Raw genomic sequence first — 25666 nt, 5'->3', positions numbered from 1 at the left:
GACCCCTACTCCATGCCCAGAAGATGGCTAAGATGCCTTCCCTCTCATCCTCTGCCTCAGCATTATAGAATCAGCATTGCTGACATATGGCCATCTAACCTATTCTTTAAAAACCTCCATGGAAGGAGAGCTTACCACCTCCCAAGGAAGCCTGCTCTAACTGTTAGAAAATTCTTCCTAATGTCTAGACGGAAACTCTTTTGATTTAATTTCAACCCATTGGTTCTGATCCGCCCCACCCTTTTCCAAACCCCTCTTCAGGGGAGCATGCAGATAGCCAAACAGAGGAAGCAGAGAAGATTGGCTTCTCTCACAGCCAATCACGAAGCAGTGTGTAAAGAGGCAGGGATTCAAGTGCTTCCTGCTACCTCGGAGCTCTTTCTGAGCAAAACACTTGCTGCAAGTGTAATTATTGTTACCCTCAGGTAAGAATACAAACATGGCACAGACCTTGCATGTTACTGCCTCATCTCCCTCACTAGCCACACTGCTGTGATCCATTGCTGAAGTTGTTCAGCGACTTTGCTGCACTTACCTGACAGCTGCCCTGACCAACTGCCTCCCTAGACTCCCTCTCACTAAGCTCCTCCTCTGTCTCTCATTCTGTCTCTCACCCCAGCTGAAATGTTTATTGAGATTCTGGAAGTTGCAGAAGGTGGAATTATTTAGAAGAGCTGTTGCACTCCACAATGCCACCTTGTTTTTAATTACATGCCTTTATTTGTTTTATGAATTTTTAAATTCATAAAATCATTGCCTTGGAATCGGTTTGCAAGCAAAGCAGGTTAAAATGCTCTAAATAAATAAATAAATGTTTTTTTAAAAAGTGAAACACCTACACACATGCTCAATTTCATACATGAATGGGGAAGACACGTATCTAGTTTCATGCAAGAGATTGACAGAGAAGTCTTGTAGAATCTTAAACACTAACATGTTTATGATAGCATAAACTTTTGTGATGAAGCCCACTTCATCAGAAGCAGTGAAGTGAATCTACATACCTTTTCTCTTGTTTTTGCTGCAGCAGACAGTCAAGTCTACCTCACTGGAATTTGTTTCTGTAGAAATTGGGAGGACATCAACATGATCCTGTGGTATAGCCCTCTAGAATAAACAATCTGGGACAGTTTTTCCAGACAGCTCTAAGACAAGTATACGGCTAAATAACACAGTTATTAAAGAACATCTAACTTATTATGGAAAGCGGTGAAGGTTTTGTTCTCCCTAGTGGAGACCATTTGTCATTCATCTTTGCTATTAAACGTTTGGACTTTACTTCTAATCAGAACTTGTTGAAATTCAGTCAAATACTGGATCACACAACTTTAGGATTGCTTCAGAAGTGACCTCAATTAATCAGAGATCAGATGTTTTATAAATTGTAAATTATGTTTGATACTAGTTCTTCAAAAAATGCTGTGCAGATACTCTTCTTTCTCCTCTCTTGTGCACATGGTGAAGGAACCCCTCTTGTAAAATGGTTGCTGCTGTGATGTACTTGCGCATTACCTAACAACAAAGATTTTTTTCTTTATAACGATTATTGTAGTCATGCAGAATAATGCAGTTGTTATTGATTCAAACTCATACAATCAATTAACCAAGTTCTCTTGAACCAAGTGACAGCCTGAGTCTGAGCTGCAGGTTTTTGCTGCAAACTTAAAGGCATTTTGCTGGGAGTAAGCCCCACTGAAGGGAGGGAAGGTGGCATAGGATAGCCCAATCTTGTCAATTCATCATCATTTTATTTGCAGTCATAGACCATCAAACAAATTGAATTTACATAACTGAATAATATAGAGTTAAAAAAAGTACAAAATACAATTAAAATTTAAATGCTGAAAAATGTTTTTTAAAAATGCAGAGGTACATAGCTAGATAATATCAAATAGAACGAAAGCTGTATATTATCAAATTGGCCGTGGTGATGAGGCGCTTCCGGAAGTAAAACCAGAAGTGACATCATCATGTGGGTGCACACACAGCAGGTGCGTGCACACACAGCTGCCCCAGCCCCACCGCCTAAAACCTCCCACCCATCAGGAGGGAGGATCTGGCAAGCCTTCTTAGTAGCCTTATGTGAAAAGTGTTTTCTATTAGCAAAGCATCTGATTCTGGAGGTTGGTTTCTCCTCAGAGTAACTGAAGGTTAAACGGTAAAGGTAAAGGTCCCCTGTGCAAGTACAGGGTCATTCCTGACCCATGGGGTGACGTCACATCCCGACGTTTCCTAAGCAGAGTTTGTTTTTATGGGGTGGTTTGCCAGTGCCTTCCCCAGTCATCTTCCCTTTACCCCCAGCAAGCTGGGTACTCATTTTACCGAACTTGGAAGGATGGAAGGCTGAGTCAACCTTGAGCCGGCTACCTGAAGCTGACTTCCGTCGGGATTGAACAAAGGTTGTGAGCAGAGTTTGGACTGCAGTACTGCAGCTTACCTCTCTGCGCCACGGGACTCTTCTTAACTGAAGGTTAGCAGCCTTCAATGACACCGGCAAGGGACAAAAGTTCAGAAACAAATTCCTTGCTAATGGAAAAATCCTCTCTATGTAGGGCTATGGTGTGCAGGTAGTATTGTGTGGATTGTACTGTACTTCAGAATCAAGTCGTCACTCTAATTCATTTAGACAGTTTAAGATTCTTAAGGATGTAATCCACACTTGTGAGCGCACACACCTAATTAAAGCCGAGCAGTTTGATTCATGCTGAAGTATAGCCAGGAGTGTGAATGATGTCTGCACTTGTAAACAAAATTTGCAGAAAGTGGCCTATTAACCAACCATTTTTAAGCTGCGAGAAGCACTGTCACCAGCTCTGTTTCTGCTTGTCAAACTGTTGTGGAGGGGCAGGAGTGGGGCCAGTTAACAGTGCAGTCCTACACAGAGGGCTTTTCCGCATGGTTTTTTCCATCAGTTCTGGCCCCATACTGCTTTGATACATTTTTGTGCCTTTAGTTTTCACTTCCACACACACACACACACTTTTCCCCCCGGTTCTTTTGAGACAACTTTTACTTAGTTCTTTTTCTGATTTTGAGTCAGCTTTTTCCCTGTGCATAATGTTTCTGTTAGTTTTATTTATCTCACCCACTCCCACCCACCTACAGTCCATGTTTTTTGATGATTAGACTGTCTCTGTAATCAAACCACTCCCTCTCCTTCCTCCCCAAAGATGAGTGGTTTTATTATTTTTTTAAAGGCACTAAAATATTGATGTCGCAATATACTGTTGTAATGATAGATTAAGTGGGTTCTCTGCATTCCCAGCTTTCATTTTTAAAAGACGTAAGTCTCTATCCCTATCCCTTATGGAGATATGATTTTTTCCTTATATCTCTGTCAGGGAATGGTATAGAGACTTACCTTCTTTTTTTTTTAATGAAAACTTGGAATTTAGAGAAACTGACGCGGAAGCAGGCGGATTAGCAGTTATCCAGGACACACCACCAGAACTCCTTGCTTTATAGAAAACAGTGTTGTTTAATTTACAGTGCACAAATACAAAAGACAAACCGTCACGTACACTTCTCTCCACCAAACTTCCCAACACAGAGTTACAGTTACATAGGCTTATATACAGAACTCCCCCTGAAACCAATAAGGCCACCTGCAGACCTGGCCACAGTATTACATCATCCTTACTGCTTCAAACCGGTTAGTTGCAGTTCACCCTAGAACCTGCAAGGCTATTGCTGCCTCTTGCATCATCCTAGATGCCTCTGATCTGACAGCTACTTGTCAGCTGTCTCTGTTAGATTATTATGGGCAACTTGTTACTCTGACACTCCTTCTCAAGTTGTCATAATAATTTTACCAACTGTTGAAATCTGTTACTATCTACTGTCTTAGTAAACAGATCAGCTATGTTTTCTTCACCTGCACACTTTTCAATATATACTTGATTTCTGTTTATAGCATCTGCCACATTCTGATATCTAATCCGGATATGTCTGCTTTTGCTTCTGAAACATTGCTCGTTTCCCAATTGCATTGCTGCAGCATCGTCAGTATATATCTTTACAGGTACAGGTACAGTTACATTCAGTTCTTTTAACAAATACATGAACCATTCCAACTGTATTATTGTTTCATTGATTGCGCTGTACTCAGCTTCACAAGTACTCATTGCAACAAATGATTGAGTAATTGATTTCCAGTGAATAAGAGTTCTGCCCAAATACAGCGCATACCCTGTGGTAGACCTTGCTTTACCCTGATCCGCCCACGATGCGTCAGAATAGGCAACCAGCTCCCTATCACAAACTCTCAGGCACAGCTTCCTGTGCATAGATCCTTTCAGGTATCTTAGCACCCTCTTTGCTGCCTTCCAGTCAGTTACTGTTGGTGACACACATTTCTTACTCAGGCAATGCACAGCCTGATGAATGCCTGGTCTAGACCACGTTGTGAGATACAGCAGGCTTCCCACCAAAGACTGATACATAGTCTTGTCACATTCTGCCTGTGCTTCTGTTTCACCACTCACATATCCTGTTACCATAGGAGAGTCCACAACATTTGCATCTACCATTTTAAACTTCTCCAGTAGCTGTTGTATCTTGTCAGGCTGAGACAAAGAAAACATCCCATCTTCATCTCTGCTTATTTTTACTCCTAGGTAATTACTAATTTTGCCTAGACATTTCAGTTTAAAGTGTTCTCCTAATTGCTTTTCAAACTGTTCTATGTCACTTTTATTATTAGCCATCAGACACAAATCATCAACATACGACATCACAAAGACCTCCTTCTGTCCTGAGCATTTAGAAAACAAACATGAATCTGACACGCTCTGTTTGAATCCCAATTGTTTTATGGCTTCAGTCAGGCAATGATTCCACTCTCTTGCTGACTGATGTAAACCATACAATGCCTTGTTTAGCCTCAGGACCATGCTTTCCTGCTTTAACTCAAAGCCAGGAATTTGCTGCATAAAGATTTGTTCTTTTAAAGGTGCATTTAACCAGGCTGTTTGCTCATTATCAGAGCTGAGTTCACAGTCTCACATCCAGGTGCAGCCAATTTACAAACTGCCACCTGGTAGATTAGTGTGAGAATACCTTGTGCTATTGCAATGCTTCCAGTTCAGTTTTCCTTTCTCTGAACCACAATAGTTTATCTCTTTCATTGTCAGCTAATATACTCTCATAGCTCCCAGGTTCATAGCTCTCAGCATCCATATTGCAAATGCAATCACAGTCATCAAAACCAAACCTTGTAGGCGGCACACCTTTGGTGCTGCGTTCAGACCTCCTGACTTCAGTCTCTTCAGAACTCTCTCCTTCTGAAGTGTCAGACTTTACACTTTCCCTTCTTGGAGAACCTTCTGAAGTTTCAGACCTTACACTCTCCCTTCTTGTAGCCCTTGCTGGAGAACCACTGTTATCTCTGGCTTCCAGCTGCTCATTAATTGGAAGAGATATCATGTCAGGCACCTTATCTGAGCCATGCAACCTTGCCCAGTTGAATGACTCTCCAAAAGTAGCAGAATGGCTAATTGTTATCCTGTTGTATGTATCAGCAAAACGGTAAGACTTTGCAGCATTCTGATACCCAAGGAACAAAAGTGGTTTGGACTTTTTGCCTCCCCTCCTAGGCTTTAAAGGTATATCCACCCAAGCCTTGGCACCAAACACTCTCAAATGCTTTAAGGATGGATTCTTTTTATACAAAACCGTATAGGGGATGTTATCAATGCTTGAAGTCCACAACCTATTAATGAAGTAATTAGAAACCTTAATTGCCTTTGCCCAGAACCTAGGCTTTAGATTAGCGTCCTCCAACAGAGATTGCATGATGGATTTTAAATATCCTATCCATCTCTCTGCAACTCCATTTTCCTGGGGGACACAAGGGTTAGCAAGTCTGTGCTGAATCCCTTTGCTCTCTAACCACTGGGCTAACTCATTTGACAAGAACTCTCCACCACAATCCGACTGGAGTTTGGCAACTGGCAAACCTAGCTGCCTTTCCACTCTGTTCACCCAGTACTTGATTGTTTTACAAGCTTCACTCTTGTGCTTGAGCAGATAAACCCAGCCAAACCCCGTGTGGTCGTCAACCAGAACCAGAGCCCATCTGTTCCCCAACACACTCTCTTGGAAGGGGCCACAGATATCTACATGGACAATTTTTAAGGGTCTGCCTGTCACCCTCTGGCTGACTTTGGCCACTGGACACCTCCTGCTCTTTACAGATTTACATACAGTACAATCAAGAAAATTATTACATTTATTTAGCCTCACCTCATTTTCCCCTAGCAAGCTCAGGGTTTTCTGTATTGTTGAAAATGAGGCGTGGCCTAAACGCTGATGTAACAAATGCACACACTTTGGATGAGGATTTTTGTTTAAAATTCCCACTGTGCTTGTGGCTTCCCCAGCCCTTCTGCGCACAACATAAACATCCTGCTTTAATTGCCCTTGCAACAGCGTGTCTCCCTCTCTGCTTATCTGGCAGGAGTTTCCTTTAAACTGCACAGAAAAACCAGCCCTGGTTAAGGCAGATACGCTTAGCAAATTATTTTCCAGGAGAGGTACGCAGAGCACATTCTGGAACGTATGGCTCAATTCTGGAAAGTTTAGGCTGCCCTCACACTGGACCTCTAAACGTTTCCCGTCTGCCAGGCTGACATGCGTTTTAGCAGACTGCTTTGTGTTTGACAGTAAGGAGCTATCTTTAACAAAGTTCTTGCTAGCTCCACTATCAACCAGCCATAAATCCTTACCCTTATTAGTCTTTGCCAGCACTACAGCTGTGTGTGTGGCAGTCTGGAATTGTTTCTTAGCCGTCTTCTTCTTTAATTGGGGGCAATCCCTTCTGAGGTGCTGAGTGCTGCCACAGGAATAACATTTCCTCACAAAGAGCACACAGTCCTCCCCCTCTTGATTGAAGACGTCACTCCTCCGGTCCGTTCCACGACCTTGCTTCAACGACTTCTGCGCAGAGTAGACTTCACTCCCACTTACAGGCTGAATCCGCCACTGGGCTGAGATCCTCGGCGTAGACTGTAAATTACCTTGCTGCCAGGGGTGAAAATCTGGGTTGTTAAACTCCTGGGCTGAGGTCTCCGAAGATGGACGAGACGCTGCTCTATCCATCATGGGGTGACTCATTCTCAGCTGGGTTGTCCTCTGAAGCCGTCCCTCCTGCCGACGCTCCTCGTCTTCCAGGATTTTTCCAGTAACGTAATCACACGTAAGCTGCTCCACAGCCATGCATTCCAGAGAGGCCACCAATACATCAAAACTTGCATCCAAGGAACCCAGAATGATGTATACTTTATCCTCGTCTGAGACATTCTTTCCTCTCAACTCTAGCTGCCGAAACAATTCTGCCAGAGTTCTCAAATGCTCCGAGGCAGGCATGTAAGATGATTTAGTCCTGTACAGCCTCCTCATTAGTGCCAGTATAGTTCCAGCCGAGTCTGCGATAAACGGCTCGCAAAGACGCCCACGCATCCTTTGCAAAGGTTTTGCTGGCAACATATACAAGCTGGCTATCCCCCACAGTCAAAATTATATTGGCAAGTGCCTTCTTATCTTTCTCTTGCCCTTCATCATCATCATCAGCGGGGGTTTGCAGCACAACATCTCATAAACCTTCTCTCTTAAGGTAATGCTCAATTCTCACTGACCAAATGCTGTAGTTGTCAGCGTTGAGCTTCTCCACTGGGACTGCAGATTGAGCTATCTCTCCACTCAATCACTCACTGTTCCAAAAGCCTCTGGACGTCCTGGAAACTTAATTGTGCTACCACTACACGTAACCTGCACAGTGTAGCGAATCTGGGCCCATAACCCTGACGTGGAAGCAGGCGGATTAGCAGTTATCCAGGACACACCACCAGAACTCCTTGCTTTATAGAAAACAGTGTTGTTTAATTTACAGTGCACAGATACAAAAGACAAGCTGTCACGTACACTTCTCTCCACCAAGCTTCCCAACACAGAGTTACAGTTACATAGGCTTATATACAGAACTCCCCCTGAAACCAATAAGGCCACCTGCAGACCTGGCCACAGTATTACATCATCCTTACTGCTTCAAACCGGTTAGTTGCAGTTCACCCTAGAACCTGCAAGGCTATTGCTGCCTCTTGCATCATCCTAGATGCCTCTGATCTGACAGCTACCTGTCAGCTGTCTCTGTCAGATTATTATGGGCAACTTGTTACTCTGACAGAAACTGCTTTAACTATCATTACAATATTACAATACAACTATCATTACACATGCTGAAGAAAATAAACTGACTCCACAGGCGTGAAAATGCACAAGGAGGGCAGACGTGTGGAAAACCCCTGCTCCAACTGATTTCAGTGCTTGTGGATCATCTGCGAAGAAAACCAGGAGTAAGTCAAGCATGTGGAAAAGCCCAGAGTTAAACCCTTCTGACTGAAACCAATTGTCTCTGTGTTTAGGGATGCCCTGTACATGGGTGTCAACTGTAGTAGTGCAAAGCAATTGGAACTTGCATCAGATTTGCTCCTTCCCTTTTAGCAATGCTCACGTGTCACCTCAAGGTAAACTGCCATCATGCTGTTTTTAGTAGGACTGCCAACTGGCTAGGAGAAAAACATCCTGTCCCTTTAACAGAGGATTGATGGGATGTTGGTTAACAGGTCATGTTCTCTACCTCCATGCAATGAAAAACTTCAACTGCCCATTTCCACACACTGCCTCTATTACAGGGAGAGGATGTTTTTCTCCAGGCCTGTTGACAATCTTAGACAACAGCATGTGATGTTTCTTATCCCCATGCTTTACCAGCTCAGGAAGGGAGTGATGGTTTCTGCTCAGTTAGTAACCCTGCTCACTTTGTTTCTTCTCACCATCTTCCATCTCACAAGCATTTGCACCACTTCCTTTTTCTCTGTCTTTACTCACTGCTTAACATAAAGGAATGGACAGTGAGACAAACTGGGGCTGCGCACTCTGGGTAGGGAAATTCCTGGAGATTTGAGGGGTTGGAGCCTGAGGAGGGAAGGGTTTGGGGAGGACCTCAGCAGTGTATAATGCCTTTTAACCTGCAAAGCAGCCATTTGATCTAGCAGAACTGATCTCTGTGATCTGGAGATCCACTGTCATTTTGGGAGAACTGCAGGCCCGATATGGAGATTGGCAACCTTAGGCAAGGCACAGAAAAATGTGTTCAACAGTCTACATAGGAGGAGGTTGGGAGTTGATCTAAATAATCAGAAAGGGGGTGTGGTACAGCCCTCACATAATACATGTGAAAGACTCCTGGCAAATGGAAAACTTGCACATCCAGGAGAAGATTCTAGCACACACACACACATATCTGCCCATTCCCTACATCTGCGTGAGGATTCCCTTTTCCAGGCTCTTGTGGCTGCTTGAACACTGGGGAATCATCTCCTAACAATCATCCCCCGCAGAGGAAACATCCAGAATCATAAAGGAACATTTGCTTTTGTTGCCACGGGCCCTAAGCTTGCTCCAGTCCAGTAGGCCATCCGTTCACACTGGTCACTAGGGTTGCCAACTGCCAGGTAATATCAGAAGATCTCCTGCTAATTCAACTGATCTCCAGCCGATAGAGATCACTTCACCTGGAGAAAATGGCCACTTTGGCCATTGGACTCTATGGCATTGAAGTCCCTCCCCTCCCAAACCCCGCCTTCCTCAGGCTCTGCCCCAAAAATCTCCTGCCGATAGCAAAAATGGACATGGCAACCCTACTGATCACATTGCAGACAGTGGTCTTATAACAGTACCATATTCTCTTCCTTTTTGTCTTAATGCACATTCCTTGGATGACAGCAAGATTTGTTTTTTAAAGTCGCTGTAGTTACACATGGGGAGGCTTGTTTTTTAATTATTGATTTTGGAATGCTTGCAGTGCCAAACCTGACTGTGTCCCACCCCAAACAACAGAAGGAAGGTAACGGCTTTGATCGTGCAGGCTACAAGTTGAACACTTGGATTAAAACATCTTTCTGAATCTAAATATCCCATTAGAAAATGTCAGATAAACCCACCCCCTTTAAGTCCCTTTGTAATGTCTGGCTGACATTTTGTTACTGCTCAAGTGTGCATGTGTAGGAGTGGGTTCGCTGCAGCTTTTTGGCTGCCAAATGAGAAATTCTCAGCAATGGTTGTAGTAATTCACAGCCAGTGATGTACTTTTCTCACATCCCTAATTAGAGCAGCAAGCTCTAAACAGAGCTTCTATATCTTTAAATGTTACTCACAGGAAACAACTTCATCAGCTGCGGCTTCTCTTCACTGAAGAAAAGCAAGCCACTTGTATGTAACTTTTCATTGCATAGGAACTCACACATTCCATTCCCTAGGTACCAGAAGGTTAGATACCCCTGCAGCCATCTCACGTTTCCACCCAACAGCAGTGCACTTTCCCTTGCTCCTGGGGGGTATCAAAACTAAACTGAGTTGTAACCATTGCCACTAACATATATTTTTTAAAAAAGATTTTTTTAATATTTTCCAAAATTATTGATCAAAATGTTTAACAATAACATATGTAGAATAAAAAATTGGACTTCCCCTGCTTCTCCCTCCATCCTACAATGAATTTATAATCTCTTTTGCATAAATTTCTAATCCTAATATCATTGTTAATATTCATTAATCATTAATCATTTAAATATTATATTTTCTATAACAGAACCAAAGAGAAAGAAAAAAGAAAAGAATTAAATTAATAATATCACATAAAAAGGAGAAAAAAGAAAAAATGATAAAAAAGGAAAGAAATATTAAATCTCCCTACTAAAAAATGGATTAGTATAGTAAAAAGCATGTAATTATTTCTATTGAAAATTAATTAATTTGTAAATCCTCCATTTCTCCCTAACACTCATTTAATGCATAACATTCCTAGTAGATTAATATTTTATGTAATTCCATTTCCATTATAGCCAATCCTTTTAATCAATTGCTTGTCAATCTTAACCAGCAGAAAAACCAGATTCTTTTAAATTAGTCTCTTTATCCTGAATTTCCAGCATTTCTTTCTTTTCCACATTAGCAGTAATTGACGGAGGGCATCCTTGGAGATTGTTGGTGAATTCTTTTCTGCAGATGGAGCGTAGTAGAACCATGTTGCATTATCTTCCATCCCAAATTCAAAAAAGGAGATCCTGACTGACCCAGTTTTTCTATTCCTCAAATCCTCCAAACAGCTGTTGTAAAATCCATCAGACATATCCAGGTAGCACAAGTCAAAATCGGTCACTTTGAAAAGATCATCAGACAAATCCAGATGGTAAAAATCAAAATCAATCCCTTTCCAGTCCATTATTATCCAATGAATTGCTGCAGGTTGCTTTGTAAGATTCCCCATGTCTTTTGCAGGATCCCTTTGTTCTTTGTCTCTCTTATCAGCCAGAAAGCCTTTTGGAGCCTCCTCTGATCTCATTGAGGTGAATAGGCTTTTATTTCTTTAGTTTCTTCTAAGACGATGTCCAGTTTCTGAATAAGACCTTGAAATGAAGTGTTCATCAAATCCATGAATTGTTCCATCTGTTTAATCATATTTGCCATGAGTGCCATGATTGCACCTCCAAAGTTTCCTGTTAAAGCTCAGTTAGTGAAATCCAGGCAGATTCGAGATGAATAACAAGGAGGTACTGCAGGAATCAAAGTCATAAACCTTCCTTCTTTGTAGTCAGGAGCTTGGGAATCATTTACCGGTTACACACTGATATCAGACTTCCGATTCCAAGTTCTCTCACTTTCTCACGATGATAAACTGTTTCCAGGAAGGACGTGGCAGGAAGGTTTTAGTTAATTAAAAAGACTGCCCTTGAGTTGGGGGGGATTTCCACCCCTCCCTCCCCTTAGTACTTAATAGTTCCTGATTGGTAGTTGAGGCATCTTTCAAAAATCTTAGTTGTTATGTCTTCCCACTGATCAATTTGATAAGGTTCCTGCCGAGTTATCTGATCCTTTCTTGATTTTAAAGAGTCATTTAAAGATTGAGTGGAGAGATACAGATTCAACAGATAAGCTTAGCAATTTCCTGAGACTTCCAAATCCAGGTAAAACAAAAGAGTTCTTTCAAACTTACTCAGATTTCAGAAGAGCAGGTATATTTACTTGTATAGTTGCCAGATGTAGATAGATAGGGGGGAGTGAAGCCAATTAGTTCCAAAATTCCAAGAAGACGTCTTCGGCGATTTATTACTCCTTAGCGGGCGGAACTGCTACTGGGTCTCCAAGTCGTAAATCTCAGAGATTCCAGGAGTTAACCACACTACGAGGCTGCAGGAGATTTCCTGATACCCGTTCCACTGTTTAGGAATCGGGGACACGTTAGCCCCCTTATTTACGATGTTCTTGGTTTCCCCTCCCGGAGCCCCGGGGGAGACGACTGCTTCACACCGTTGCCCTAGCGGAAGTCCACTAGCATATCTGTGATCCCCTGCCAGACAGATTTGCATATCCAGCGCTCTGTATCTGTGTTGCTATTTAGAAGCTCCACCTACTCTCCTGTTGCCCCTTCCCTTTACTACTCTTTGGATAGCAAGAATGAATAGGCCTAGTGTGTTTACAGAGATCAGGCTTAAAGCAGTCAAAATATAAAGAAGTTTAATATACAAAAACAAAAAGAACATACACAGTGTGTTCAAGTATCAGTCTGAACAAGGATATAAAGAAAAGGTGAAAACACACAATCCTCTCACCCTAAATTCGGTACTTATCCTAAATGATGTTTAGCTAGGGTAAGTTGCAGCATTTAAAAGCCCATCTTTACCTTAGTTTTCAGAGTTTGGACTTCTCCCCATTGTCCCTCACCAAATGGACAAGTCCCTACTTAAAGATTTAGTCCTCCATGGCTTACCCTCTCAGAATCTTAACCTGACAGTGAATTCACATGTGTTGCTTGAAGCACTTTTCATACCTCTCCTGTTGGTGTACATGCGCAAAACCCAGAAAGGCTAAATTTATTTGATTCACCTTGTGATGGATAAGGGGTAAATCAGCAGCAAGAGCTGACAGACCAAGAGTGGGTGGAGCCAGAGAGCTGACACTCTGAGCTCTGAGAGACAGAAAGCATTCGAAGCTTGGGACCCAGCCTGGATAGGAGGCTGTGAAGAGAGTCGAAGCTTGGGACCGGCCAGAGAGGGCTGTGTTAGATTGGAAGCTTGGTAGCAAGACTAAGCGGAAGCCAAACTGTACTCTGTGAACCTGAGGGGTTCTGTGAAAGCCGAAGCTATTGACACACACAACCTGTGGTAGTGACAGGAGTGAGAATTGGGTTAGAGAGGGCCCATTCTCAAGTCACAAGGGGAATGAGTCTCTGAGGTAGAGCTATTCTGGTAGCAGGAAGGTGTGGAGGATTACAGCCACTGAGGTGGGGTAGTCAGAGAGAGCTACGCTGGGAACAGTCTGAGAGTCTGAAGCTGAATGACAGAGACTGAGAGTCTGAAAGTCTGAATAATAGTTCTGAGGGATAGAACTAAGCTTGAAACTAGGAACGAAAGGAACTTGAGTGAAGAAAACATCTAAGCTATTTCTCTGAAGTAATCTTGCGTATATAAATCTGACTTGAGTTTTCCCTCCAAATTTCTGCCTTTTCTTGAAAACCAATCTCTGTGAGTTCTGTTCAATAAACTTCCCTGTTTTGTCTGTTTAAGTTAAAAAGCCTCTTGTCTCCTATTTCTCACTGAGGTAAATACGGGTGTGGGACTGGAGGAGAAGGAAAATAATCTCCTCATAAATACACTCAGGCCAACGCTTTTCCCTCAGCATATACGGCTGGGTTGAGAGAGTGGGATATTGAAGTGGTTGAAAAGGGGGTGCGTCATACACCTCCATGCAGGAAGCCTTCTTTTTGATCACGTTTTAACTTTCATGTGTTTTACAATGTACTTGCAATTTCAGTCTAAGGCCTGGTTCAAAGATACAGGTGAATGACGTTGCAGGTAGCTGCACTGACCTAAAGCAAAATCCAAAAACAAAAGGGACGCAGTAACTTTTATTAGGACCAACTAAAATGTCACAAAACAGTGTACAAGCTTTGAGTTACCCAGAATTCTTTTTAGGGCTGCTTGTTGTTGTTTTTAAAGTGTGAAGTAAAAATGTTATCTCAAGCCATGAAGTGAAAACTTTGATAGCACAGGGTTGCAGAGTGAGTGGAGATGCTGCAGCTGGTGGAGTTCTCTATTGAAAGGCACATTTAGAAAATGAACAAATTGTGTGCTTCAGAAATCTGCCAAATGTGCTTGACCACAGACCATAGTGAAACTGCTTCAACTGATCTTATACTCTTCTTTGAAAAACCACTGCAACTAACAGATTCCCCTGAAGAAGCCTCGTGGGCGAAATGTGTAGGGAATTTTAACTGAGTAATAAAATAGATAGATAGATAGATAGATAGATAGATAGATAGATAGATAGATAGATAGATAGATAGATAGATAGATAGATAGATAGATAGATAGATAGATAATTTATTCACGGCACTTAGCCAGATAAAACAGAAAACATGGGCTAATAAAATCTTACAAACAAAGAATTACAGTCCGAGTCTTATAACACTTAAAAAGAAAATTACAGCTGGGACACATCTGTCAATTGCGCTAAGAGGCTGTTCTATGGCATCGAATTTTCATTGCTGCCATGCAAAATTTCGCAAGAGTAATAAAATATTTTTTTACTTATTTTGCACCATCGGCCTTGGCCTTGTTTTTTATCTCCACAGAACAAAATATGGCAACTTTATTTATTTATTTATTTATTTGGATTTATATCCCACCCTATCCCAGCCAGGCTCAGGATGGGTAAACATTAACATACACCAAAGCATACTATAAAACATTCAGTTCATACAGTATTAATTTAAACCATCAGATTTTCAGTTAAAATTCAATTAAAACAGAAATAAGATGGTGCTCAGGTTTGGCGTACAGGGTCTTGGCCAACTTGGGAGGAGCAACCAGGCTCCCCCACTTAATGGAAAAGAACATGGGGGGGAGGTAAGGAGGCCAGCTCTGATAGAAAACTGTTGATGCCCTCAACCATAGGCCTGGCGGAACATTTCTAACAGGCCCTGCAGATCTGGGTAAGATCTCACAGGGCCCTGGTCTCATCTGAGAGAGAGTTCCACCAGGCCGAGGCCAGGGCCGAGAAAGCCCTGACTCTGGTTGAGGACAGCTGGATACTTATCGGGCTGGGGACAACCAGTAGATTGGCATCTGTTGGACGTAGTGCTCTCCGGGGGGTGTATCGGGAGTGGCAGTCATGCAGATTCAAGCTCATGATTTTTGGTGGCTTTGAAAGGAGAAAAGAAAGCCCGCACAATAACATGACCCTCTTAGCCATTGCCTAAAGAAAAACTGCGGATGTCACGAGCTCTCTACTGTCAAGTTCGGCATTTCTGAAGGATTGATTCAAAAATAGAACTCAGGCCAACTGACTCCACGATCAGAGGGTTGGCCGCCAAGATTTCCAAGAAGGAAGAAAGATGGCTGAGACGATTAGAGAAAGGTATTTCAAGTGACATTTCCTGCAAGGAGGAGACTTCCTTTTCCAGCCTGTAGCAACAGAGCTGCTTTTATCAGATCACAACTGTTTATTTCCAGTTTGAGGAGCGCAGACTCAACCAAGTTCTTTTCTTTCTCATTCAAGAGAATGAAACTACCCATTGGCTAAAGTGACAAATAGTCCTCAAAACTCGGTTGTACTATGATAAACTCGGATGATATGTAAGGACCCATGTTTGGGAAAGGAAAACAGCTTAACAGCATAGGCATACAGCAAGATCTAAAGAGAGGCTGTCTCCACATCTTCCCACCATAGGAAACCTTAGATGAAATTTCCCTCCCCTGCTTCCTCCCTCTGCCATCATATTGATTATTTTAGCCTATCAGCTAATTATCCTGCTTCTGTACTGTGTCAGCATTTGGACTTAGTTGTCTTTTAAATTTCAAAGCCATTTGAAAATGTTTGATTTTTAAACCCCGTCCCTCCTCACAACCTCAATATATAAAGATATGTACTTCCAAGTACACTTCCAGATGAACGAGATTTTAGCATCAGGCATACTGACTTAGTACGACTGATGTTCATGAAGCTCATGGGAACAGTTCTGATCTGTGAACAGATACAGCTTGCCAATCGAAATTGCAGACTAAGGTTGTACCCATCCGGGGGGGGGGGTCAAAACGTGCCCGAGCCATGACAGCAGCAGGGTACAGAACTGTGTGATAATGGCATCCACATGCTCCAGCTCTTGCTGTGTTCCCTACTACCTTTCCCATACCCTGCTCCTCCCCTTTATTTCCCTTTGAATCTGTGCAAAAGTGCAGGAGCAATGGCAGTTGTGTTTGAAAGCAGAGCTTAGCTCTGTCTTCCACCTCATCATTGTGATGAAGGGCATGTCTATATAGGCACTCCCCATAGCCAATCCAAAGATTATCCTCCAGGTGGGGCCTGGAGATCTCCCAGAATTCTTGACCATGCCTACTTGCTTTCATGACTTCTCTATGTTGTGCTCAAGTACAACCTGGTTTGGATCTCAATGCTGACATAAATTGCCAACAGCAAATTCAACATTTGAAAAACCAATTTTTAACTGAGCAGATTCAGACAGCAAATATTCTGTTGCATTTCTTTCTGTCATGTACTTGTCAGAGGGAGCCCAGTTAGAGATACAGGTCACATTCCTAGTGTGACAGAGGGGTCAAGAGGCCCCTTCCCTTCCGCACAGGACAAGGCTACAGCCAAGGGGGGATTTGGACAGTGGGGGACAAAGAGAAGCCTGAGGCCACTGACCATCCTGTGGGTTGTATTTGGCTGGCAACCAGTGCTGTAGGATGGGGCTCATTGGCCATCTCGGTGGTGAAGGGGTGCCATTTGGATTGCACAGGTGATGGGCTCAGTGGGTAGAGAATAGAATGAGGGGACAGGTCTTATTGCTAGGGAGGGCTCTTAAGTCTGCGGTTAAGTGGAGTTGGGGGTGGTTGGGGATAGAGGCAACCAGGGAGTTGGAGCCTACACACAGGGAAGTGAAGTACCTATTCCTGCTGACTGTATTGGAGCACCTGTGCACAGCAATGAAAAGCGAGTTACCTGATTTGGGATTGGCTGCTTCATTACTGCAGGATACCCAACATGAAAGGGAGACCCCTGTCTAGCCTATTATGGCCCCCTACCCTACCAGTAGTCCAAACAGGCGCCTCACCCACACCACTCGTCACACCTTAGCTACAGTTAGGGCAGCCATCAGGCTTGGAGAAAAATGTCCTGTAATAGAGGCTCAATCTGTGGAAATGGGAAGCTGTAGCTTTTCATGGCATGGAGATAAATAACATCATCTGGTATGTAAAATCACCCAGTAAATAACACTTCCTTAAGCCTCTATTAAAAGAACAGGATCTTTTTTTCCTCCAGACAGTTGGCAGCCCTGGCAATCCTAGCTACAAGCTGGAAGCATTTATAATAACAAATTAGGTTGTTAAACTTTGAACGAGCCCCTGTTGCTGTCCCTTTAATAGCAATTTGATCTGCAGCAGTTAGTTCCACAGTATGCAGAAGCATAATGATGTCTCAGACCTCCAGGACCAGCTATCTTCCATCCTGCCCATTGGTCATTTTTTCACGGAGGTTTGAAGCGGTTTCACTTTTGTTTTGCAACGCTGCTAATTTTTGATTTTTCATGACTGCTTCAAGTTTGTGGGAAAAAATGCTTCATCCCCGCATCAAGTCAAACCTGTTTTGGTCCGTTCTTTCCTTTTGCTATTCGGCCTCAAGACCACACTAATAGGATATGCTAATGGTTGTATACACACACACACGCACACACACACAAATCTAATGTGTATTGGCTCTGATGTTATACGCAATTCTGATTACTGCCCCCCATCCTAAAGTCTATAAAGCACGATGTCTTTCTTTGTTCTGGGTGGGAATGCTCTGACACTTTTAAGGGCATCTCCACACGCGCTTCTCTTTTATTGGCCTAATAAAAGAATAGTTTAATCCTGATAACCTCTCCTGAATTACTTTATTGGGCAATTGAAGGTAATTGAGGCATATCAGTCTCGGCTTACAATCACCTTCCCTTCCCCTCCTCACAACAGACACCTTGTGAGGTAGGTAAGCGAGTTATGAGAGAACTGTGACTAGCCCAAGGTCACCCAGCAGGCTTCATGTGGAGGAGTGAGGAAACAAACCTGGTTCACCAAATTAAAGTCTGCCACTCATGTGGAGGACTGGGGAATCAAACACGGTTCTCCAGATTAGAGTCCACCATTCTTAACCACTACACCACACTGGCTCCAGCCCCCAACAATAACATGGCATTGTCAACCACATTTCCAACCAACTGAAGTTTCCAAACAATTTTTAAAGAAATGTGTTTACTCAGAAGTAAGTCTGTGAATTTAAGATTACATTTTAAAACCATGTACAAAACTTAATAAGGGTATCACTGTGAAGGAGTTCAGATTAATGATATAATTCACAGTGGGTAGCCATGTTTGTCTGCAGTAGTAGAAAAGAGCAAGAGTCCAGTAGCACCTTAAAGACTAACAAAAATATTTTCTGGCAGGGTATGAGCTTTCGTGAGCCACAGCTCACTTCTTCAGATTACCGTAATGATATATTTGTGATATATAGAATGTGGACTAACTTTGGCAAAGAAGCCATTGGGTTATTCAATCAACACAAGTTACTATCTTAAGCAAAGAAAAACAGGCATCAGCCCAGACGTACGGTGTTCTTTTTAAAGGCCAAACTGCAGAATTATCCTTTGATTTAAGGAAATTCCTTTTGTCATCTCTTTGTACAATCTTAGTCATATAGGTGCTGTGGTGTTGGCATCTGCTCAGTAGTGACAGATGGGTGTTAGATAACATTTGATAAAATCTGTTTAGGCTAGGGTTACCAGGTCCTGCTTGGGAAGTGCCTAAAGATCTGGAGGTTGTGGAGGGCAGGGTTTAGGAAGGGGAGAGACCTCAATGAGGAATAATACCATACAATCCTCCCTCCACAGCACCTCTTTTCTCCAGGAGACCTGATTTCTGTCATCTGGAGATGAGTTGTAATTCTAGGCGATCTCCAGCCCCCAACTGGAGGTTGGCAACCCAACATACTTACTCTCCCAATCTGATTTACGGGAAATCATTAGTTAGATCCAATGTTCTGGAACTTCCATTCATATAAAAGGGTCAGGAAGCCATTTTTACCAGTTCAGACTTTCCACTGCAGACCCCTATGTCTCATAGCATCCTGAGGGTCCCATCCTTATGGCTACCAATGTCAGGGTGGGGGCCAACAGTTCTCCTGAAATTAAAGCTGATCTCCAGACTACAGAGACCAGGTTTCCTGAAGGAATTGGCAGCTTTGAAGGACAAACTCTATGGCAGAGGTTCCCAACGGCACCACGGCGCCTGCTGACACCTTTCCTGGTGCTCGCCAAATGTCTTTAGAAAGTGGGTGGGGCCCGATAAAGGTTTTGCCCAGCAAGGTTCCTGAATGGCCACTGGAGATTTAATTGGTTGTGCAGATTTTTTTGGACAGATTTTCTTGGACAGCAGCTGTGTTTCTGAAGGAAAGCTGCAGCAGCCATTTTTGTGGTTGGCTTCACCTCGGGCAGCAGCGATTTTGTGCAGCCATTTTGTGGCTACACCCACCATGCTGTATCAGAATTCCAAAGGAGCCCACAGGCTCAAAAAAGTTGGGGACCCTGCTCTCTGGCATCACATCCCCGCTAAACCCCCCCTCCAGCCAACGCCTCCCTTGACACCTCCCCAACTGCCGTCTTTCCCAGGCACCATACCCACATGCTCAGGAATTCCCCAATTAGTGGCAACCCTACCCATCCCCAGAAGCCACTTTTCAAAGAGTGTGTGGGGTTACAACAGGAAGCAGAAGGCCAAAAAATATGCTTTGACAGTAGAGTTATACTTGGATACCTTTGGAACTAACCTAGGGAAGGTTGGCCACAAGAATTTCCCAGAATGACCATTTTCTACAATTATTTAAACAAATAGTGGCAGATAGAACCAAAATGTAATGGGAATTTTTGGGGGGGAAATCTAATTGAGTGCTTTTTAAAAAAATGTATTTTGATAAAACTTCTTAAGAATGTTTCTCCTGCCCTTTTTGCTCAGGTTTGCCTGTACACTGTCCCTGTTTTAATAGAGTACCATAAGATTCCTCTATCTTAATTTCCTCCAGCATACTTTTACTCAGGGCAGAGCAATTTGAAATATGCTCCTACTTACCTCTGTCAAATTATAAGATCTGATACAGTTTTAAGGCCGAAAAGAGTCTTGTGGCACTTCAAAGTAATGGCATAAGCATAAGAGAATTTTAATCATATTTATTTACAACATTTATATCCCTCCTTCTCCCCAGTCAGGGCCAGGTATCTAACAATTAAAATGATTTAATAAATATATATCATAGAATCATAGAGTTGGAAGGTACATGCAGGGTCATCTAGTCCAACCCCCCTCCAGGATCTCTGGCTAAATTGACCTGGAGGAAAATTGCTTTCTGACCCCAAAGTGGTGATTGGCATTTCCCTGGGAATGTAAGAAAGGGCCTCAAGAGCCAAACACTGACACAACCCTTCCTGCCCTCCTTCTCGTGATCTGCCTAAGTTCACAGAATCAGCATTGCTGTCAGATGGCCATCTAGCCTCTGCTTAAAAACTTCCAAAGGAGAGCCCACCACCTTCCGAGGAAGCTTATTCCACCCAGGAACCGCTCTAACGGTCAGGAAGTTCTTCCTAATGTTTAGCTGGAAACTCTTTTGATTTAATTTCAACCTGTTGGTTCTGGTCTGACTTTCTGGGGCAACAGAAAACAATTCTGCAACATTCTCTATATAAAAGCCCTTCAAGTACTTGGTTATCATATCCCCTCTCAGTTGTCTCCTCTTCAGGCTAAACATACCCAGCTCCTTCAACCTTTCCTCGTAGGACTTGGGTCTCCAGACCCCTCACCATCTTAGTTGCCCTCCTCCGGACATGTTCCAGCTTGTCTATATTTTTCTTAAAACTAATTTTAAAAACAGAGCTAAAATCCGTTGTTGTTGTTGCTGCTGCTACCTTTCCCTGTGGTTCAAGGCAGTTTACAGTAAGTTGACAACATTTTCAGTTAAAAACCAAAATCTTTCCCTCCCTCCCCTCTTAAAAGACATAAACATAAAAGATATAAAACAGAGGACCACAAATTGAAACATAAACCAGGAAGGAGGAAAAAACACCATATGAAGCAAAAGAAAGAGAAAAAAGATACTTGCTGGTAATAGGAGGAAACAAATTAATATCCCTGGGGAAGGGGTTCCATAATTTTGGTGCAGCAGCCAAGTACCACTTATTCTGTGAGTACAGTCTGACCCAGGCTCGCCAACCTCCAGGTGGGGTCTGGAGTTGTTCTGAAATTACAACCACTTTCCAGACTACAGAGATCAGTTTCCCTGGAGAAAATGGCAGCTTTGGGGGGTGAACTCTAAGGTATCACGTCTCTGCAAATCTCCAGGAATTTCCAAACCCAGAGCTGGCAACCCTAAACTGACCTTACTTTGCGACCAGTAAAATTCTGCCTGATCTGCTTGGCAACACTAATGGCCCACTCTGAACTTTAGAAAAGCAAAAAGGAGAAGGATGTGAATCTAATAAGGTGAGTCATGCGGCATTGTTATACTGTTTCTGAACCAACAAGAGATTGCAAAGAACGATTGTGCAGGGCTCCAATGTGTTTTGGAGGAAGAGAGGTTTTGTCTGTATGTGTGTGCGTAGATCTGTGCTCCGCAATAGGAAATGCTTTATTAGCTGGGAGTGGTGGAGAAAAGCCAGGCAGGAAGAGGCAGTAATAAGAAACATTTTTAACTTCTCCTGCAGTCATGGCTTGCCAAACCACTGCTTTCGGGTGAGAGAAAAAGAGCAGGGGGGGGGGGCTGGAAAGAGGATACCCCTTTTCAATTCACTGGCCTCTCTGACAGACTTCCCCAGAGCTGAGCTTCCAACAAAATAATGAGAGGACACTGTTCCCATTAAGTTTAAAAACTAAGGGAAGTTTGCACTGTAGTCACAAATAAGACCCATGAATACATTTCAGGCTGGTCTTTTGTGAGCTATGAGGAGCTGCCCTGTTCGATCTATAAACAGATCTCTCTGAACAACGCTTCAAACTTTGGTACTGAAGACAATTTCTCATCTAGGGAAGTATTAGCCAAGACCTGCTGAAAGCAGGAAGACACTGGATACTGGACGTGGCCAGGCTGGGAGCTATTCCACCTACGAAGTCTCCTGGGTAAGTAGGAATCAGGTTTTTCCCTTCAACCTTTCTTGCTAGGGTGGAGGGAATGAGAACTGGGGAGTCGTTCAAGCAAGCTGGAAAAATATTTCAGATTCCTGGAAGCAAGCATGAAATCTTTAGGCATCAAAGTTTTATAGCAATCATGGAGAGAATTCCTGGGTACTAGCATCAAATTCTTAGCAATTAGCATATTGGATTTTTTTTCCCGGGTCTGCTCCCTGAGCACCCTTCACAGGCTGGATCATCTCCCACTATGGCCAACTAGCCATTTCTTTGACAGTATCAGCTCAGCGGGGAATTTCAATGAAAGGTTAGGGCAAAACATTCCGAAAACAGTAGTAGGAAGCAAAATAAGTTCTCCAAGTAAATTGTGGAGTTTATTTATTAACAGAGGCTTGAGGCAGTTTACAAGTAGAAACCATCGTGTGTGTGTGTGTGTGTGTGTGTGTGTGTGTGTGTGTGTGTGTGTGTGTGTGTGTGTAGCCACTAAAAACAGGCTATGGGAAAACAAGGCAATAATTTCCCATTATGAGAAATTTTAACTCTTTAAAAATCTGCCAGGAATGACTTCAATAAATGAATCCCCCAGTGGTGGGTCATGGAGTCCTATGAGTGGGTTGGCAGACCTCTAGCAACAACAGCTCAGCACTGTACAGCTGAAGGAGATTACCATGTGGTGATTACTATTCTGTCTGCTGCTGAGATTTAGGCATGTCTGTAGCAAACGGATGTTTTATGGGCATGCCACTCAATCCTAGCCACTGACTGAGTGCTCTACCACAGACCCGGGGGCCTTCCCCACAACCCACATCCCCTGTTTTCCTCATTGCACTTCCAGAGACTTGTAAATTGGCCCTGACCTGAAACTCAAATGATGACGATTCTTTTCTGTAGTAATAACAGAAAAATATTTTTCCTACCCTCGTACACTGTAGAGAGGAGAGAATTTTCATTCTGTGGTATGATCAAGGCTTTTCAGCTACAGATAACTGCCCAAAGAACCCATCATTGTTATTAGGCTGATATAGAGGGGCATGGCAAAAGGAGCAATACTTTGACAAATGTTTACAGCTGCATTTTGCAGGATACAGTGCAGAAGGTTGTGTGTTGCACAGTCATTTTCTTGGCTTTCCACAGGGAATCTTTACTTGGTATTTTAACTGTTTGCCTAAACAGCTGTGTGTGTGGTATGTATGTGTTATCTAGGTCCAAACGAAATGGGCTGGGAATCTTACTCTCTGCTGAACATCTGCATAATGGCAAGGGGGAGGGATATGTGGCAGGAAAGTAATGAATGGAAGTGAGATACTCAAACTTTCCCCCATTGCTCCCCTTCCCTTGCTGCTTCTAACTCCTTCCAGGCAGTTTTGCCCAAGCATGGATTCTGGATTAATGATCACCGTTCAGCAGTTAAAAAACAGTGGTTGGGGGAGGCTAAAGAATCCCACCACCATCTTCCCACTTCTCCACAGCAAATCATGTCTTCCCTCTGCCCCACTGAAAACCTGTCAAACATTCATTCATTCATTCATTGGACTTGTATCCCGCCCTCTATCCTGGCCAAAGCTGGACTCCGGGCGGCTGTAGTTGCAGCAGTAGTAAAAATATTTGGAAGCCTCAATTTTAAATTTGCTTTATTCCATCCCATCAGGAAGCTGGTTTAGATCTCTACATATGTGCACTAGCAGCAGGTCCTTCCAAAGACCAGCAATATCATCATCATCAGTGGCTCTGCAGGGATTTTTGACCTAGCAGGTGAAACTCTGCAACTAACCTGAGGGTCATAACCCCTGAGTTGAAGGGCGAAAACGCACAGTCGCTTTAGCCTCCTTTATTCCCTGTTTCAGCCAGGATTCAGCCAGGATCGAACGCATGCGTTTCGTCGAGCGTGCGTTCGGTCCTGGCTGAATCCTGGCTGAAACAGGGAATAAAGGAGGCTAAAGCGACCGTGCGTTTTCGCCCAAAGACATCTGGTCTACCTCAGAATGCTACTGTCTCATTCCCACCTCATTCTCTTGAAAGTGTAAACCAGGCCTCTTCAAAATAATTGCTCCTAAAACTGCTCCTCTGAGGCTGTACATTGCAGGGGAAGATCACCAGGATAAGGAAGATTTCTGGCAAGGAGACTTGTCGGCAATTATTGCTCTTCTCGCTGAGGATAAATGAGTTTCAGATGAACTCCAGGGTTCCCCAAGCACAATCTGAAAACCACCGGAGTCCAAAAACAAAAGCTTTGTATTACCCTAACCAAAGTAACACAACACAATATACAAGATTTTGAGTTCTCCAGAGCATTTCATCAGGCTGGTTGTTTAAAAATACTGGAGAAGGATCTCTCAGATCATGAACTTAAAGGCTCTTTATCAGCATCTGTATATATAATGCTTTGCTGATTTTGATGGGCACAGGGTGTGGCTAGTATCCTGTTACACACTTGGCATGCTGGGAATATGGAGCAAAAAAATTGATGTCATTCAATTGCAAACCTAACAACCAGTAGTTTATCGTACAACTCTCTGATGCCGAACAGACACGCAAGTCCTTTTAAAGGCCAAGAACAATGCAAGTTTGTTGAAGCCATGAAACAATCATGAATGTTTTGCTGTACATTAAAGTCATGGTTCTCTCTCCACTAGAGATATCTTATAGAACAGCACTCAAGAGTTTTTGCACTGATATTATTGTTATCTGTTTGCATCCAAAAACTAAAACTTTAGGCCAGTGGAGAAACTAGCATTCTTACAGCACAACCCTAAGTGCTTCTGCTCAGAAGTAAGTGAATTATGTTCAGTGGGGCTTCCCACAAGTAAGTGTGCATAGACTGGGGCCTAAGTCCACTATTTTTGATGTATGAACTTTCCTTATATTGTCAGATTATAAATCTGTTTCATAATTTTAATCATAATATGTACTAGTTCAAAAAATATGCATTTCTCATTCTTGTAACTGTGCCTTCATCAGGGCAAAACTACACATTATGTTTTTTGACAAGTTGGGTACTCCAGATTCAGCTCCAAAGATGAGCAAATTTACTCCCTTCCCTCAGCCCTTTTGGCTCAGGAAAATGGTGTGTGGGTGGAAGGCAGGAATCTTTCCTTCCTCATGCCATTGTCCCAAGCCCAATGAAGCTCCTGAGGACTTTAAAAAACGCCTTTCCCCACAGCTGTGGAAAAAGCAAGTTCCTGGACCCAACTCATCAAAAAATGTAACATATAGTTGGGCTCTCAGTGCTGCACCCTGGATGCAATTCAAGCCCCCCCCCCCCCAGCTCTTGCCTCCAACCGAAAGGCTTAAAAATTTCAGGAAACCCACTGATGGATCTCCCACACAGTGTGTTATTTGTTCTTAAGTTGCAGATGAGCTATTAACTGCTCTAGAAGCAACTCAACCTATCATTAGGGCAAGGT

At 43.0% G+C, this 25666-nt stretch overlaps 1 protein-coding gene across 1 annotated transcript in view; it reads left to right on the top strand.

Moving 5' to 3' along the window:
- The first annotated feature begins 7073 nt into the window (after window positions 1–7073).
- Window positions 7074–25666, top strand: part of ACVRL1 (activin A receptor like type 1) — a 73722-nt gene continuing 55129 nt past the window's right edge. Inside the window, exon 1 of the mRNA XM_056848915.1 lies at window positions 7074–7104. Within this exon, the coding sequence (XP_056704893.1) occupies window positions 7074–7104 (31 nt within the window). The remainder of the gene's footprint in view (window positions 7105–25666) is intronic.

Source organism: Euleptes europaea, chromosome 1 (genome assembly GCF_029931775.1).
Source record: "Euleptes europaea isolate rEulEur1 chromosome 1, rEulEur1.hap1, whole genome shotgun sequence".
NCBI lineage: Eukaryota > Metazoa > Chordata > Lepidosauria > Squamata > Sphaerodactylidae > Euleptes > Euleptes europaea.
The sequence above is the reverse complement of the archived record's forward strand: the minus strand, read 5'-3'. Positions and strand labels throughout refer to the sequence as shown.